General features: G+C 41.1%; 1 protein-coding gene and 1 long non-coding RNA gene across 12 annotated transcripts in view; one reads left to right on the forward strand and one right to left on the reverse strand.

Annotated features, from left to right (window-relative positions):
• Window positions 1–17292, reverse strand: part of arhgef33 (Rho guanine nucleotide exchange factor (GEF) 33) — a 32854-nt gene that overhangs the window by 2158 nt on the left and 13404 nt on the right. For 9 of the 11 annotated variants that reach the window (XR_015102030.1, XM_086121941.1, XM_086121942.1 and 6 more), the window contains 12 exons: window positions 13045–13153; window positions 11148–11197; window positions 10051–10215; window positions 3974–4086; window positions 3748–3887; window positions 3574–3681; window positions 2726–2852; window positions 2250–2382; window positions 1829–1936; window positions 1322–1414; window positions 925–1229; window positions 22–206 (listed from right to left, as the gene is read on the reverse strand). Coding sequence is in view for 9 of the 11 variants with exons in the window: in XM_086121941.1 (XP_085978067.1) it covers window positions 22–206; window positions 925–1229; window positions 1322–1414; window positions 1829–1936; window positions 2250–2382; window positions 2726–2852; window positions 3574–3681; window positions 3748–3887; window positions 3974–4086; window positions 10051–10215; window positions 11148–11197; window positions 13045–13105 (1588 nt within the window). In the remaining 2 variants the exon portion in view is untranslated. Of the gene's footprint in view, window positions 1–21; window positions 207–924; window positions 1230–1321; window positions 1415–1828; window positions 1937–2249; window positions 2383–2725; window positions 2853–3573; window positions 3682–3747; window positions 3888–3973; window positions 4087–10050; window positions 10216–11147; window positions 11198–13044; window positions 13154–16576; window positions 16860–16936; window positions 17000–17292 lie in introns of those variants that run through there. The other 2 variants (XM_086121943.1, XR_015102031.1) reach the window with 2 other exon arrangements.
• On the forward strand, window positions 50–3508 carry LOC147199069 (uncharacterized). Its single transcript, XR_015102032.1, has 5 exons — window positions 50–193; window positions 784–836; window positions 927–1442; window positions 1835–1906; window positions 2189–3508. It is a non-coding gene; the product is annotated as an uncharacterized LOC147199069 (long non-coding RNA).

Here is a 17292-nt window from a genome sequence, read left to right on the forward strand (position 1 = left end):
TAACCCAAGAACCTTCCAAACCTGCGGCTTTGTGTTTGCGCAAGTCCAAGTCGTGACCGTAGTAGTGCGGCTGCGGCGGCGGCCAATCGGCAACTCGGCAGTTGGCTTCGGGCTCCTGCGCGCAATCCCGCTCGTGGAAGCGACGGCCGGACTGGATCTGCTCCAGGAGGCGCTGCTTGCTGTGTTTGGCCGGGTTCGTGTGCTCCCTTGTCCACGTTGAACAGCCCACAAAGAACAAGATGGGGGGGGGGGGGGGGGGGTGAGTTTTTCTTTTTATTTACACCAAAAACAAAAAGTTGCCTTTTTCCCGTAGCAAAGAAAGGGAAGCCGCTATATGCGGAACATCGCGAGAACTAATCTGGGAAAGAGCGCAAGAGGCTTTTTGTGAATGCTATGAGAAGTAACCTCAAGATGGGTTGATGACATGATTTATTAATTTTTTACCTGAACTTGCAAACTTTTCTTTTTTAATGGCTGCTGTCTTCAGACAAAAAAAAATATCTGTGTATCATCTGTTTATACAAATATGACAACCAAGATTATTATACAGCATGAAAAATAATGAAAACTAAAATTGAAAAAAATATTTTCATAAGTTTTTTTTCCTCTTTTTTTTTTGAATGAATAATAAACCGTTTTTACAAAACGAACAAAAAACGTAATTTTCGTGACAATGTCCTTTTTCATTTTTGTCCACTTAAATGATAAACTTTGAGGGTTGACTTTTTTTATGTATTTATTTTTGAACATTCTTCTGGAAATTGTATTTATTTTTTTTTACAGTGTTGCGCTGCTTCTTGGCAACGAACCATGTGAGCCCCACTGGCTGCGAGGCGGTATGCGTGCTCCCGGGCTTTTCCACTCTGTCTTTTTCTGCTACCGAGTGGCCGGAAATGAAACTAATGTAGCTTGCTTTGCACTTACAGCAAAGTGCTGTTGTGGGGGTAAGGAGATCCTTGAAGGCCGCCTTCCATGGTCCTCAGAAGCTGCTTCATGGACGACCTGCCGCCGGGAGACACGCGCACACGTCGTCCGTATTTCCCTCGCTTTGTTTTTTTTTGCCAGTAAGACGGTTGGGACCTTTTGACCTCCTGGCGGTTGTGCATCAGGAGCTCCTGGTTGCGCTGAAGGAGGTGCTGCTGCTGGCTGCAGAAGCTGCGGAACTGCTGGATGCACACCAGCAGCAGGTAGTAGTCTGGGTGCGAGGCCTCCGTCTGCCTCAGCAAGGCCTAAACACACACACACACACACACAGATACATACATAAGATACATAAATAGAAAAGCATGAAGTGTGTTTTTTGGTCTGTGTTGTGTTTCACCTGCAACAGCAGCAAGTATTCTGGAATCCTCTGCACCGGTTGCAGGAGCAGCGTGTGCAGGGAGGGTTTGGACTCGTCGCCGATGATGTCACTCTTAGAGACAATGAGGCCACCAATCACGGCAAGAGCGGGGCGTGGTCCAAGTTGGCCAATCAGAGACGGAAATGGGGAGGAGGAGGGGGAGAGAGAGATTTTAATTTTTTTGTGTTGTTCGGGATTTGGTTTGTTTTATGTTTTGGATTACGTGAAAGAAATATGAAAATAGGTTTTGAGTTTAACGGGCAGCCCGGTGGTCCAGCGGTTAGCACGTCAACCTCACAGCACAGAGGTATCGGGTTCAGTTCCAGCTCCCGGCCTCCCTGTGTGGAGATTGCATGTTCTCCCCGGGCCTCTGTGGGTTTTCTCCGGGTACTCCGGTTTCCTCCCACATTCCGAAAACATGCATGGCAGGCTGATTGAACACTCCAAATTGTCCCTGCTTTTCCATTTCCTGTGTTGTGTTTTTACCTCCAGGAAGGCGGATGATTTGATGGCGTTGGAGGCCAGCATGGTGACCACGGCCAAGCAGTCGGGAAGCTCCTTGAGGTAGGACACGTACAAGTCCAGGAAGTCACTCTGTGGTGGGAGGGGGTGGGGGGGCAGTCCACATCCAAGTCACATACTCGGTGCAAAGTGTTGGCAACTGGTTAGTTTTTGGGACGAGCGGATTGTTTCACAACTGTGCTGGCCTTTTTTTTTTTTTAGGTCAAGCATTGTGATTGATTTGAAATAGAGGCGTCAAGACGGCCAAATGTTTGTCTCTATTGCTCGTGATGATTGTCAGCGCATGTATTAGTATAGAAATAAAAGTTTTCATGCTCATTCCAGGAAAAAAAATTGACTGCATCGACAGAAGATTACGGTGTTGGACTTTGGTCGGTTACGCTACCTCTTTGCTGGTGAGCCTCATGAAGATATCTCCCATGATGCCTTGCCACTGCCGCCTGAGGATGCGGTCTTGCAGGGTGTGCAGCAGGTCCAGGTGTTGCTGGATCAGGAACCTCAGCGAGCTGGGAAACGGACTGTTGCCCGCCCGGGGAAGACATGACGTCATCGATTTTTGGGGATCGTGGTTCGCTCGCATTTACACTTAATGTGTGATGAACTTTTGTCAAAAGCGTTGTAAAAACCAATGCGATCGTTAGCCAAAGCAATTAAGAATGAGCCCTTGTGCTTTTTGTAAACACGTGCATGGAGGTTTGAACCGCAATGACATGAACAAGCTACAGTGTCTTATTAGATGTTTCCATTTCCTGCCTTCCATTCACTGTAAACGCTCACTTTAGATCTCGGGTGCGCACGGAGGTGTGCCCACTAATCGTGAAGTTGTTTTCAGCAGCGACCCCCCCCCCCCCCCCCCCACACCGTTTGTCCTTGGCAGCAAGCGCTTCCGAGCCGTTGAAGGAGATGTTGGCCTTCAGCAGCAGAGACAAGTAGGACACGTAGATCCTCTCCGACTCCAGCAGCTCCAAGGCGGCCTTCTGTCTCATACCTGCAAGAAGAGAAGAAGAAATTGCATTCTTTGCGAATTCCAGCATCTGTGCCTAATTCCATTTGAGGTGGGGAACTGTGTTTTTTGAGGAGGGGGGGGGGGGGTTATGTGACTTAATTTAATTTTTTTATTTTTTTTATTTTTGTTTAATTTTATTGCTTGATTTTATCCTTTATTTTAATCTGATTTTTTATTTCATTTGATGATACTCCATCTAGAATTTTTTTTGCTGTTTTTTAAAATTTCATTTTATTGTATCGAGTTTTATCTATTTAGATCCTACCGTTTTTTTAAAGCCATTGAGGATTCCAGTGTATTTAGATTTTACTCATTTCAATGAAGGCGACGCGGTGGTTGAATGCTTAGCACATCGGCCACACAGTGCAGAGGTGCAGGGTTCGATTCCGGCTGCCCTAATTGTATTTCATTTATTATATTTCACTTTGCCTTGTGTTTTATTGTTTCTTATTTTTCATCTGTATTTTATTTCATTAATTTGTATAATAATTGTTCATGTACAATGAAGAAATTAGAAACTAATTTCCTTTTCTCACAGTTTTTGTTATGAATCTATTTCTTGTTTTTTATGTTGTATGGCATTTTGTGCTCTACAGATAAATTTGAGTTTATAGTAAATGAAACATGACCACATCTTATCCACAGCCATTTCCTGATCATTTTGTGTACCGTACTTCGTGGGAGTGGGATTGCGTTTTCTCACTGTTTTCATTCAGACTCTCCGGCGTTTCGGTGTCCTCTCTCCCGTTCCTGTCGTCCCCCCACACTGGACTTCTGGACGAAGAGCATCTCTGCTGCTCCGAAGTGGATTCTAGAACACATTTCATTTGATTACATTTCATGTCACCTTTTCACAAAACGCCATTAAGCTGCTCACTCTGCGTGGACACGACACTCCTCTGCGACTGCGGCGACTCGCCAAAGTAGCGCTGGATGATATTGAGCTCCGATTGGTCCGCTGCACAGAGGCGCTCGTCCTCAGATGTGCTCAGCACATCGGACTTGGAGCTCTTCTTGCTTTTGGATCAATCAGAAATACGTGTGAGACTCTCCTTTACATGACGATCATAGAGTTCACAGGAGCATTACAGTTCAAGGGCTACCTATGTGGGACAGAGATGAGGGTCTCTGGCTGCAACTGTTCTTGCTGCTTGATCAGCTCCTGTTGTCTGTTGGACATGTCCTGGATGTGGAAGAACGCAACGCTCACCTCCTCCTGCAAATGGAAACAGGTAGATGGGTTGGTGAGGAGGTGGATTTTTTTTAGCCCAAATAAAACCACCATGTATAGTAAGGCGTTTTTAGCCCCAAAAAAACGACCATGTATAGGAAGGCGTTTTTAGCTGAAAACAACGACAATGTATAGTAAGGCGTTTTTAGCCCAAAAAAACGACCATGTATAGTAAAGCGTTTTTAGCCGAAAAAAACGACCATGTATAGTAAGGCGTTTTAAGCTGAAAAAAACGAACATGTATAGTAAGGCGTTTTAAGCCGAAAAAAACGACCATGTATAGTAAGGCATTTTTAGCTGAAAAAAACGACCAAGTAAGGCGTTTTTAGCCCAAAAAAACGACCATGTATAGTCAGGCGTTTTTAGCCGAAAAAACGCGACCATGTATAGTAAGGCGTTTTTAGCTGAAAAAAATGACCATGTATAGTAAGGCGTTTTTAGCCGAAAAAACACGACCATGTATATATAGTAAGGCGTTTTTAGCCCAAAAAAACGACCATGTATAGTTAGGCGTTTTAAGCTGAAAAAAACGACCATGTATAGTAAGGCGTTTTTAGCCGAAAAAAACGACCATGTATAGTTAGGCGTTTTTAGCCGGAAAAAAAACGACCATGTATAGTAAGGCGTTTTAAGCTGAAAAAAACGACCATGCATAGTAAGGTGTTTTTAGCCGAAAAAACACGACCATGTATATATAGTAAGGCGTTTTTAGCCCAAAAAAACGACCATGTATAGTTAGGCATTTTAAGCTGAAAAAAACGACCATGTATAGTAAGGCGTTTTTAGCCGAAAAAAACGACCATGTGTAGTAAGGCGTTTTTAGCCGAAAAAAACGACCATGTATAGTAAGGCGTTTTAAGCCGAAAAAAACGACCATGTATAGTAAGGCGTTTTGAGTTGAAAAAAACGACCATGTATAGTATAGTGTTTTTAGCAGAAAAAAACGACCATGTATAGTAAGGCGTTTTAAGCCGAAAAAAACGACCATGTATAGTAAGGCATTTTTAGCCGAAAAAAACAACGATGTATTGTAAGGCGTTTTTAGCCCAAAAAAACGACCATATATAGTAAGGCGTTTTTAGCCGAAAAAAACGACCAGGTATAGTAAGGCGTTTTTAGCTGAAAAGAAACGACCATGTATAGTAAGGCATTTTTAGCCCAAAAAAAACGACCATGTATAGTAAGGCGTTTTTAGCTGAAAAACGACCATGTATAGTAAGGCATTTTTAGCCCAAAAAAAACGACCAAGTATAGTAAGGCGTTTTTAGCTGAAAAAAAACGACCATGTATAGTAAGGCGTTTGAAGCTGATAGTTTTTTTGGGCTAAAAATGCCTTACTATACATGGTCGTTTTTTTCAGCTAAAAACGCCTTACTATACATGGTCGTTTTTTTTGGGCTAAAAATGCCTTACTATACATGGTCGTTTTTTTTCAGCTAAAAACGCCTTACTATACATGGTCGTTTTTTTCGGCTAAAAACGCCTTACTATACATGGTCGTTTTTTTCAGCTCAAAACGCCTTACTATACATGGTCGTTTTTTTCAGCTAAAAACGCCTTACTATACATGGTCGTTTTTTTTGGGCTAAAAATGCCTTACTATACATGGTCGTTTTTTTTCAGCTAAAAACGCCTTACTATACATGGTCGTTTTTTTCGGCTAAAAACGCCTAACTATACATGGTCGTTTTTTTGGGCTAAAAACGCCTTACTATACATGGTCGTTTTTTTCGGCTAAAATCGCCTTACTATACATGGTCGTTTTTTTCAGCTAAAAACGCCTTACTATACATGGTCGTTTTTTTCGGCTAAAAACGCCTTACTATACATGGTCGTTTTTTTCAGCTCAAAACGCCTTACTATACATGGTCGTTTTTTTCAGCTAAAAACGCCTTACTATACATGGTCGTTTTTTTTGGGCTAAAAATGCCTTACTATACATGGTCGTTTTTTTTCAGCTAAAAACGCCTTACTATACATGGTCGTTTTTTTCGGCTAAAAACGCCTAACTATACATGGTCGTTTTTTTGGGCTAAAAACGCCTTACTATACATGGTCGTTTTTTTCGGCTAAAATCGCCTTACTATACATGGTCGTTTTTTTCAGCTAAAAACGCCTTACTATACATGGTCGTTTTTTTTGGGCTAAAAATGCCTTACTATACATGGTCGTTTTTTTTTCAGCTAAAAACGCCTTACTATATATACATGGTCGTTTATTTCGGCTAAAAACGCCTAACTATACATGGTCGTTTTTTTGGGCTAAAAACGCCTTACTATACATGGTCGTTTTTTTCAGCTAAAAACGCCTTACTATACATGGTCGTTTTTTTCGGCTAAAATCGCCTTACTATACATGGTCGTTTTTTTCAGCTAAAAACGCCTTACTATACATGGTCGTTTTTTTTGGGCTAAAAATGCCTTACTATATATACATGGTCGGTTTTTTTCAGCTAATAACGCCTTACTATATATACATGGTCGGTTTTTTTCGGCTAAAAACGCCTTACTATACGTGGTCTTTTTTTGGGGGCTAAAAATGCCTTACTATACATGGTAGTTTTTTTCGGCTAAAAACGCCTTACTATACATGGTCTTTTTTTCGGCTAAAAACGCCTTACTATACATGGTCGTTTTTTTGGGGCTAAAAATGCCGTACTATACATGGTCGTTTTTTTCCGGGCTAAAAACGCCTTACTATATATACATGGTCGGGTTTTTTTCGGCTAAAAACACCTTACTATACATGGTCGTTTTTTCATCTAAAAACGCCTTACTATACATGGTCGTTTTTTGGGGGGCTTAAAACGCCTTACTATACATGGTCATTTTTTTGGGGCTAAAAATGCCTTACTATACATGGTCGTTTTTTTCGGCTAAAAACGCCTTACTACACATGGTCGTTTTTTTTGGGCTAAAAATGCCTTACTATACATGGTCGTTTTTTTTCAGCTAAAAACGCCTTACTATACATGGTCGTTTTTTTCGGCTAAAAACGCCTAACTATACATGGTCGTTTTTTTGGGCTAAAAACGCCTTACTATACATGGTCGTTTTTTTCGGCTAAAATCGCCTTACTATACATGGTCGTTTTTTTCAGCTAAAAACGCCTTACTATACATGGTCGTTTTTTTTGGGCTAAAAATGCCTTACTATACATGGTCGTTTTTTTTTCAGCTAAAAACGCCTTACTATATATACATGGTCGTTTTTTTCGGCTAAAAACGCCTAACTATACATGGTCGTTTTTTTGGGCTAAAAACGCCTTACTATACATGGTCGTTTTTTTCAGCTAAAAACGCCTTACTATACATGGTCGTTTTTTTCGGCTAAAATCGCCTTACTATACATGGTCGTTTTTTTCAGCTAAAAACGCCTTACTATACATGGTCGTTTTTTTTGGGCTAAAAATGCCTTACTATATATACATGGTCGGTTTTTTTCAGCTAATAACGCCTTACTATATATACATGGTCGGTTTTTTTCGGCTAAAAACGCCTTACTATACGTGGTCTTTTTTTGGGGGCTAAAAATGCCTTACTATACATGGTAGTTTTTTTCGGCTAAAAACGCCTTACTATACATGGTCTTTTTTTCGGCTAAAAACGCCTTACTATACATGGTCGTTTTTTTGGGGCTAAAAATGCCGTACTATACATGGTCGTTTTTTTCCGGGCTAAAAACGCCTTACTATATATACATGGTCGGGTTTTTTTCGGCTAAAAACACCTTACTATACATGGTCGTTTTTTCATCTAAAAACGCCTTACTATACATGGTCGTTTTTTGGGGGGCTTAAAACGCCTTACTATACATGGTCATTTTTTTGGGGCTAAAAATGCCTTACTATACATGGTCGTTTTTTTCGGCTAAAAACGCCTTACTACACATGGTCATTTTTTTCGGGCTAAAAACGCTTTACTATACAAGGTCGTTTTTTTCGGGCTAAAAATGCCTTATTATATATACATAGTCGTTTTTTTTTCAGCTAAAAACTCTTTACTATACATGGTCTTTTTTTTCGGGCTAAAAATACCTTACTATACATGGTGTTTTTTTTCGGCTAAAAACGCCTTACTATACATGGTCGCTTTTTTCGGCTAAAAACGCCTATCTTTACATGGTCTTTTTTTCGGCTAAAAACGCCTTACTATACATGGTCGTTTTTTTCGGCTAAAAACGCCTAACTATACATGGTCGTTTTTTTGGGCTAAAAACGCCTTACTATACATGGTCGTTTTTTTCAGCTAAAAACGCCTTACTATACATGGTCGTTTTTTTCGGCTAAAATCGCCTTACTATACATGGTCGTTTTTTTCAGCTAAAAACGCCTTACTATACATGGTCGTTTTTTTGGGGCTAAAAATGACTTACTATACATGGTCGTTTTTTTTTTCAGCTAAAAACGCCTTACTATATATACATGGTCGTTTTTTTCGGCTAAAAACGCCTAACTATACATGGTCGTTTTTTTGGGCTAAAAACGCCTTACTATACATGGTCGTTTTTTTCAGCTAAAAACGCCTTACTATACATGGTCGTTTTTTTCGGCTAAAATCGCCTTACTATACATGGTCGTTTTTTTCAGCTAAAAACGCCTTACTATACATGGTCGTTTTTTTTGGGCTAAAAATGCCTTACTATATATACATGGTCGTTTTTTTTTCAGCTAATAACGCCTTACTATATATACATGGTCGGTTTTTTTCGGCTAAAAACGCCTTACTATACGTGGTCTTTTTTTGGGGGCTAAAAATGCCTTACTATACATGGTAGTTTTTTTCGGCTAAAAACGCCTTACTATACATGGTCTTTTTTTCGGCTAAAAACGCCTTACTATACATGGTCGTTTTTTTGGGGCTAAAAATGCCGTACTATACATGGTCGTTTTTTTCCGGGCTAAAAACGCCTTACTATATATACATGGTCGGGTTTTTTTCGGCTAAAAACACCTTACTATACATGGTCGTTTTTTCATCTAAAAACGCCTTACTATACATGGTCGTTTTTTGGGGCTAAAAACGCCTTACTATACATGGTCGTTTTTTGGGGGGCTTAAAACGCCTTACTATACATGGTCATTTTTTTGGGGCTAAAAATGCCTTACTATACATGGTCGTTTTTTTGGGGGCTAAAAACGCCTTACTACACATGGTCATTTTTTTCGGGCTAAAAACGCTTTACTATACAAGGTCGTTTTTTTCGGGCTAAAAATGCCTTATTATATATACATAGTCGTTTTTTTCGGCTAAAAACTCTTTACTATACATGGTCTTTTTTTTCGGGCTAAAAATACCTTACTATACATGGTGGTTTTTTTCGGCTAAAAACGCCTTACTATACATGGTCGCTTTTTTCGGCTAAAAACGCCTATCTTTACATGGTCTTTTTTTCGGCTAAAAACGCCTTACTATACATGGTCGTTTTTTTCGGCTAAAAACGCCTTACTATACATGGTCGTTTTTTTCGGCTAAAAACGCCTTACTATACATGGTCGTTTTTTTTGTGCTTAAAACGCCTTACTATACATGGACGTTTTTTTTGGGCTAAAAACGCCTTACTCTACATGGTCAGTCGGTAGGATCTCGTTTTTGGCAGGTAGATAGGAGTGATGGAGGTTGGTACAGTTAGTGTTCAGTCTCAGGAGATCTCTAAAGTGTTTCGGAGTTTGTGTTTGGTAGGTGACCGAGCACAACACACTGTGTGTAGATAAACAAATGGTGTCATCCATAAATCGTCCCTGTGTGAGTCCCGATGAATGGCTACCTCTCAATGTCTAAAATAGCCGCCTTCCTGTCTAATACATTACATTACTCTGCTGCCTCCATTCAGTCAGATGTTCCTCATTAGGCTACTGATGCTTTTCCACATCCATCGAGATCATGCTCATCGTGCGTGTGTGTGTATGTGCATTGGATGAGGAGGGTTCACTTCGTGGTGTGTCCAGCACCTTGAAAGTGTTGAGCGTGTTCTTAAGACCCATAATTTTATCATCCATGTCGCTCTGGTGGGCCTGCAGGCTCTCTTCCAGCCGCCGGTCCTTCTTGTGCAGCTCACACAATTCCACCAGGCAATCGCGGAGCCCCTCTCGCAGCTCTGCCACCAGGCCCTGCAGCTGCGTGGTTAGAACATCATTGATTGTTTATATTTTTGATTTGATGGACGGATCGATGGCGTATTTACTTTTAATTGAAAGGTTTAGGAAAGGCGAGAGACATTTGGTCGAAATGAAATGACACAAACCATTAAGATGTGAATTTTCTATCAGCAGAAAAAAATATATATCTTGTCTTCATATGGTTTGGTTGCGTGGCCACTTCAGAGTTCCATGTTGTTGGCAATGAGTGCGCGCACGTCACGTAGTTGCAACCGTCGCTTAAGTAGAAGTCTTATTTGCGAGATATGGAATTTGGAATTTTCATTCAAATAAATATTTGAAATCAGTCTGTGAGTAATGACTGAATGAAAATACTGTAATTTACAAGATTCACCTTTTGAAAGGAATTCCTGAAAGTTAGAGCCTTTGTGTGCAGCAGACACCAAATGGAGAGTGGGGGGTTAAAAATAAATAAATAAAATAAAACGCATGCCTCCCGCCTGATTCCTTTCACATGACCCGTACGCAGAGATGGAAAGATGGAGGACAGAAAGAGCGAGCGACAGACAGAAAGTGTCCTTGCCTTGAGCTGATTCACTTATCCTGAGAAACGTGAACATGCGTATGGAACTTGATGTTTTCTGATCACGATGACGTCAAAATGCCGGCGTCATGTTGACTGGCACTGTTAACAGTGTGTTCATTGTTGTATATTTTCAATAGTGTACAAGTGCGCCGCGTTAAAACTGTTTTCGTTTTCGTGTTGAGGTCATGATGGAAACTCAGGCCTGAAGTCTTCTTGCTGCTTGAGTAATTAAGTAAATTGTTTTCACGTTAAACTAGTGTATTTGGTTTAAATTCTAGTTGGGATTTGACAGCATAAAAGAAAACTTTTAAACATAAAATACACAGTAAATAGTTAGCGGGGCAACGCTAACAATGCTTCTTACCTGCGCTACCTCCATGTTAGCATCCTGCACACTTTTGTCTTCTTCTTTATCTGGACAAATAAAAGCACAATTGAGTTCCAAATACAAAAATAAATGAAAATAAACAAATGCGGAAGCCACAAAATGGCAACAAAGCACTTTTTTCCCTATTTGACAGAGCTATGGCTTAGCGAATTGAAGCTCCTCCCCTCAGCTCAATAAAAGTGTTTCACACAGCGATATTGTTCATTAGATGGCACCAAAATATAATATTTTAATGAAGTCGTGCCTTGGAATAGTAGCACTGAACTGGACTTCACCTCAGGCAGAAATTTGGCAGATAGTGTCCAATTTAAAAAAAAGAAAAAAATGTTTATTCTCAAACCAGCTAGCTTAATGCTATACACAATGCCAAACTCCAACGATGGGCTAAGGAAGCTAGCATTGATGTTGTAGTTAGAACTCTTTCGCGGTATCATAATCCATGCCTGCTTGGAAGTACACGTCATTCTTCTCCACACGTCATTCATACATATTCCCGAGTGGAGAAAGGACCGTTTGTGCGCAATTTACGTCTCTGCGACATGCAACGTGACATTAGCCTCACAACGGTCTCCGTTTGTCCCATGAATGTCAAAGGTGAGCGGTGCTGTGTGAAATACACACTCGGCATTGACAACACACACAGACGAACCTGGCTTGAAGGCACGGCAAAGTAACTTTGCTGTCATGTGAACAGACGCACAAGAAAGGACACAGTGTTGCTACCCTGACGTGCCGGAGGGCTGCTAAAAGGGCGCGAAAGGCGAATTATACCCGAAAAACAAACTTGTTACATTCCAGCAATTTACAACAACACAAAAATACACATCATATACGAGAAAGTGTGACTATTGCCAAAATGTGATTGATGCCAGACTGATTTAGAACCAGATTCTCCCCCCCCCCCCGCCCATTTCCTAAGTAATAAAAGCCATGTATTCGACATGTTTATTGTTGAGTAATGCAAGGCGAACTCGTCCAAAATACAGTATCGTTCCAAGATGTGAAGCAAGTCACGTACCACTGGCACGAGAGCAGAGCATGTGACTTTTTCATTGTTTCACCATCAAGTCAAGGAATTTTATGACATGATTTAGGACCCTATCCGCTAACACCTACTCCCAACGCTTCTTCGGTAATATAAGAAACTAACAAAAAATAAAATAAATCACTCCGTTGTGCATGACAACGTACATCTGCAAAACATACTGTACAACATACTGTTCTTTGATAACAATTTTGGGGGGAAATGGACAAACTTTATCCATTCCTAAAATTCCCATTAGAAACCACCCAAAATGCATAATAAAGAGTGTTGACTAAGTGTCAAAACATTGTTGAGGGGTTGGGGGGGAGGTTAGTGATGTGACTCTGTCCTATAATCCATGAGAAAGTGTTGAAGTACTGTCTAAAAGTAATTTCTGAAGGAGAGCTTTATGACCCAACAACTCCCATCCGAAGTATGAAAACAAATACTGAACTTTGCATTGTTTACCTGTGGAACCTGGGAAAATGCTTTCAAGACATTGATTATGATTGGATTATTAAAATTTTATCAAGACATTTTGGATAGTAGTATGCACCTGATAGTTTTAAGAAGCCACTTTTACGCTCCCAAGTTCTATTTACAAAATCAAGACTTTAGTAGAAAGTATTAAGTAGTTTCACAAACTCTGCTGACATGTCAGTCAAAGACTATATCGTGATATACAGGTACTGTAGTGCAGACTCAGCTCCTCATTCAGCTTATCAGTACGGCAGTAATATTAGTACTTCATATCACAGACTTGTGCGCTTCCTTTTTATGTTTTACTGTCTGAACGAAGTGTAGTATAATGACCCCCCCCCCCCCACCCTCTCCCCCAAAAAAACATACCTTTTTTGTGTGGTGACACATTTTCTGTGTAATCTTGACCTTCTTGTAGATTGTCCTCCATATTTTAATCCTTCCAGTACAGTCCACTCTTTGCTTGTGTTGTCACCTCCTGTGAAGAACGAGAAGAACATGGAAGAAGATGCTGCCGATGACGATGATGATGATGATTAAATCGAAGGGCCTGCGTTAGCGTCCCACCCCTGCAAACAGCACGTGAGTCCTGTGATTTGTCTTGTGCACACAAACGGGTCTTTGTTTGTGCGGAGGCCGCACAGGCAGACGTTACAGCATCAAATCTGTTCATTTTTCTGCTGTTTATTGTCACGCCCAGATTAATTTTACTGTCAAACTAAACATAAAAACAAAGAGAATTGCACATTGTGTATTGAAAACAACATCAACAACTTTGCCTTAAATGGTGGTAGTGTAGTGTTAGCACATACTGTAGTAGGAAACACCATAGCCTACAAAATAGCATCTATATGGTAGCGTGCTAACCCTTTGAGCAATTAAAATTTGAACACAAACAGTGGGGCAGCACATGTAGACAGATCATATAGCAATACATAATGGAATAAAAATTCTTCATTCTGGATAAAGAACAAATAATACTGGCTGCAGCTTCCTAAGAAGCTGAGACCAGCTCCATGGACAATAGATCTGTGGGTTTGTATGACATCATTACAGAAGGAGCACAATGAATGAATCAACTGAAGCAAAAATAATTTAATTCAAAGAACTGCATTTTAAAGTATGTTTTGGGCGTTTTGTTTAAACAGCAGGTCACATCTCAACCGTTTGGTAAAGGATTCCGTTTTTTGAAACTAAAAGGAAATATAAAATGCTTACTTTTTGCTGTGGTGGTTGTTTTCAGATACTTTATGAAAAATGGTACTCTGATAAAGGTAGAAGTACTAATTCAACTCCTTTACTTTGGCAAAAGTAAAAATAGGAGCATATGAAATGCTTTGCGATTGTTTGCACGCGTGTGCGTTTGCTGCATTCAAGCACGCTGACATGCTGAGAACCACGTGGACAGAAGTATTGGGACATGAGGACATGACGCAAGCAGGAAGTAAACACAACGCTGACTTGATGCTATGACAGCTTTTTGCATTACTTCTTACCTTTCCTCTCTCCTTGCTATCCTCCCTTTCAGCCTTCCTTGATTCCTGTCCTCTCATTAGTGGTCGCTCCTTTCCTTACCTTCCCTCTACACTTCCTCATTTTCTTCCTTTTTTACTCCATCTTTACATCTTTCTTTTATCCCTGCTTTCCTTCCCTTCCCGTTTTCTTTCTTCACCCCCTCCCACTTTTGATTCTCTTCCTTTCCTTCAATACTATTTTCTTCCATTCCTTCCTTTATTGGTTCCTTCTTTCCTTCCCTCTGTCACCTTCCTCTCATTCTATCTGCTAGCTCAGCTTCCTTTTCCTTGTTTCCTTTTTCCACCCTCCAATTCTTCCTTCTTAACTTCGTGCCATCCATTCTTTGCACGTCTTTCTTCGCTCCCTTCCATTTTCCTTTCTTCGATCCTTCTTTCACTCTCATTTCTTCCCTGCCTATACCTTCCTTCCCTTTATCGGCCCTCCCGATAACCTGTCCTTCCTTTCCTCCCATTTCTTCCCGCACAGGCAACTCTCTGCGTTCATTCTTTCTTCTTCCCTTCTTTGCTTTTCAATTTTTGAACACGTGAGGACCTCTGTCGGTCATTATTGTGTATTGCGTCTTTTACACTGTGCGTTTTCATGTCGGAGGAAGTCTGAGACAGGGTTTCCTCTGCGTTTGGAGTTCCCAAGTGTATCGGGAAAAAAACCCTGAAGGGTGAAATATGTGTTTGTGTGTTTCATGTGATATGAACTTCCTTCCTTTGTCGCTCTATAAATAAAATTGGATTGAACGACGACGACGATGATGATGTAACAACTCGCACCAGCCTCTCACACGTGCTGCGTGTATTCGCCACACCACATCTGCACGCCTCGACTCCACAGGTGCAAAAAAAAAAAAAAAAAAAGGATGTGTACATGTGTGGCATGCGTGTGCATGACCACATCACATGCACACACGCACGTGAACACCTGTGCCCTGGCAAACTTATGGCGGGAGGAAAAGCAGCAGTGCTGTCCGCTTCCTGTGCATAAAATCAGCAGCGTTGTCCGCTTCCTGTGTATAAATTCACACTTCAGGCCAATTATGTCGTTGCACTGACAATTTGTTTTTGGTTCAGGATCTTCACGTGCATGCATTTGACGAACATTTAGTTTTACTGTACATGTGTCTCCGCGCACGTGCGTGTGAATGTTGACTGTTCGTCTTTTTATGCCACTTTTTGTCACTGAGCTTTTTTTATTGCCAAATGTTTGATTTGTTTAAATACAGAACGTGTTTTCTCTGTCTCGGTGCGTGCGTGTCTCGTGATGTCTAAAAGACAACAAAAAAACTTTGTAATGGCACATTTCTATTTTTTTTCTGTATGTTTTGTTTTGTGGCTAACGCGCACACACACACGCGCGCACGCACGCACACACACACACACACGCACGCACGCAGACACAAACCACGAAATCTTCTCCAAAATATGAAAGATACATCTTTCAGCCCTTAACCTTTCCAGTCTTCCCTCACATGCCCACGCAACAACAACACACACACACATACACACACAATGTCGTTGGTAAGGTGACACAAAGGACAACCAGTGAATTCCCTCTGTGTGCCTTTAAATACAATAGCATCACTTTCCACACATTTTAACTTTAAAAAAAAAGATTACAGTACACAGTCGTATTTTTTTTTTCATGGTCCTATGACAGCATGCAGATTCTTCCTCAAAATCGTGGTGTTCCTGCTCTCACATTGTGAAGACCTTGCTACACATGTGCGTGGGGGAAACACCATCAGCACCTGCCCCCCCCCCAAATCTTTGAATCTTTTATCTGAATATCTGCATCCTGCTGCCAAAATATCACCTGGTTGTAGGCGCGCTTGTGCGAATGCGCTATGCGCCGTCGGTGGAAATTCGCACACAAAAAAAAACACGTGAAGTTGAAAATACATGAAGAGAAAAATTGGTGAGAAAATGTCAGCAGGCTGGAGCCTTTTTGTGACATTTAGACACGCGCGCGCCCGCACGCACACGTGCACACACAGAGCTATGTTGTTTCGACCACACAGCAGTCTTTTTTTATATAAATGAAATTTTTCATCGCAAAACAAAAATAAATTGGAGAGCTCCTGTTATGTGACAGATTCCGTATTGTTTTTAAATGTTATATTTTTATTTTACGTTGATATTTTTTAATTATCTGCGACTACAAAAAAGGAAAATTACTACATTAGAAAAATGTGTGTGTGTGTGTATGCGCGCGTCTGTATGCGTGTAAATGTGTGCCACTGCTGTTTAATCACAGCCAAGTGAGAACAACTGTACTAGCACACCAGTGCAAATCCTCAACAAGCGGAGAACACATGCGTGGGTGCCCCCCTCTCCCCCCCCCCCCCCCTCCGCCCCCACACACACACACAAGCATGCACATTTAAATTCTTTACTGTGTGTAAGTTAAACCCAAAGAAGAGACAAGAGCAGCCAGAATGAAAGATAAGTTAGTATGGTGACCAATTAACAGTGAAAACAACAATTTTGTACAGTCACGTTGTCACATATTGGCAAAGAGGGAGGACGACAATATTTTCAGATCCCTCCTGTTAAACGAGATCCACTTGTGATCTGTGACTGGGCCATTCGAGGACATTGACGGGGTTGTTCTTGAAGCCACTCCTTCCATATCTCGGCTGTGTGCTTAGAAACGTTGAACTGCCGAAAGATAAACCCTCAACCAGTCTGAGGTCAACACTGCTGCTGTAGGCCACGACTCACGGCCACACACTCACCCCTAGACGAACCGGCTTCCACTCCGGTTGTCACTCAGTCGGCCATACCTCTGAAAGGAACACCTTCAACAACACACCAATATATGATATGACATTTTGCAACAATACGGCGCTATTTGTCTTTTATCAAAATGAGAAAGTCATTTGACATATACGCCACTGTTACAAACGTGCCCAGAGGCATTCAGCTCACATGTAAATATATTCAAGTATTGTGCTAACACACTTTTCCAGGGAACTTACGCAACCTCTGCGTGAAAGGGGTAATTAAGGACCCGTGTGTGTTTGGGTGTGTGTCACATAGCTGTGACCTCTCACAGGATGGTGTCAGGTCTTCAGAGTCACAGCGCTATTGT

This window comes from Hippocampus guttulatus, chromosome 10, assembly GCF_054856545.1.
Source record: "Hippocampus guttulatus isolate MCC_2025c chromosome 10, RoL_Hgut_1.0, whole genome shotgun sequence".
Classification (NCBI taxonomy): domain Eukaryota; kingdom Metazoa; phylum Chordata; class Actinopteri; order Syngnathiformes; family Syngnathidae; genus Hippocampus; species Hippocampus guttulatus.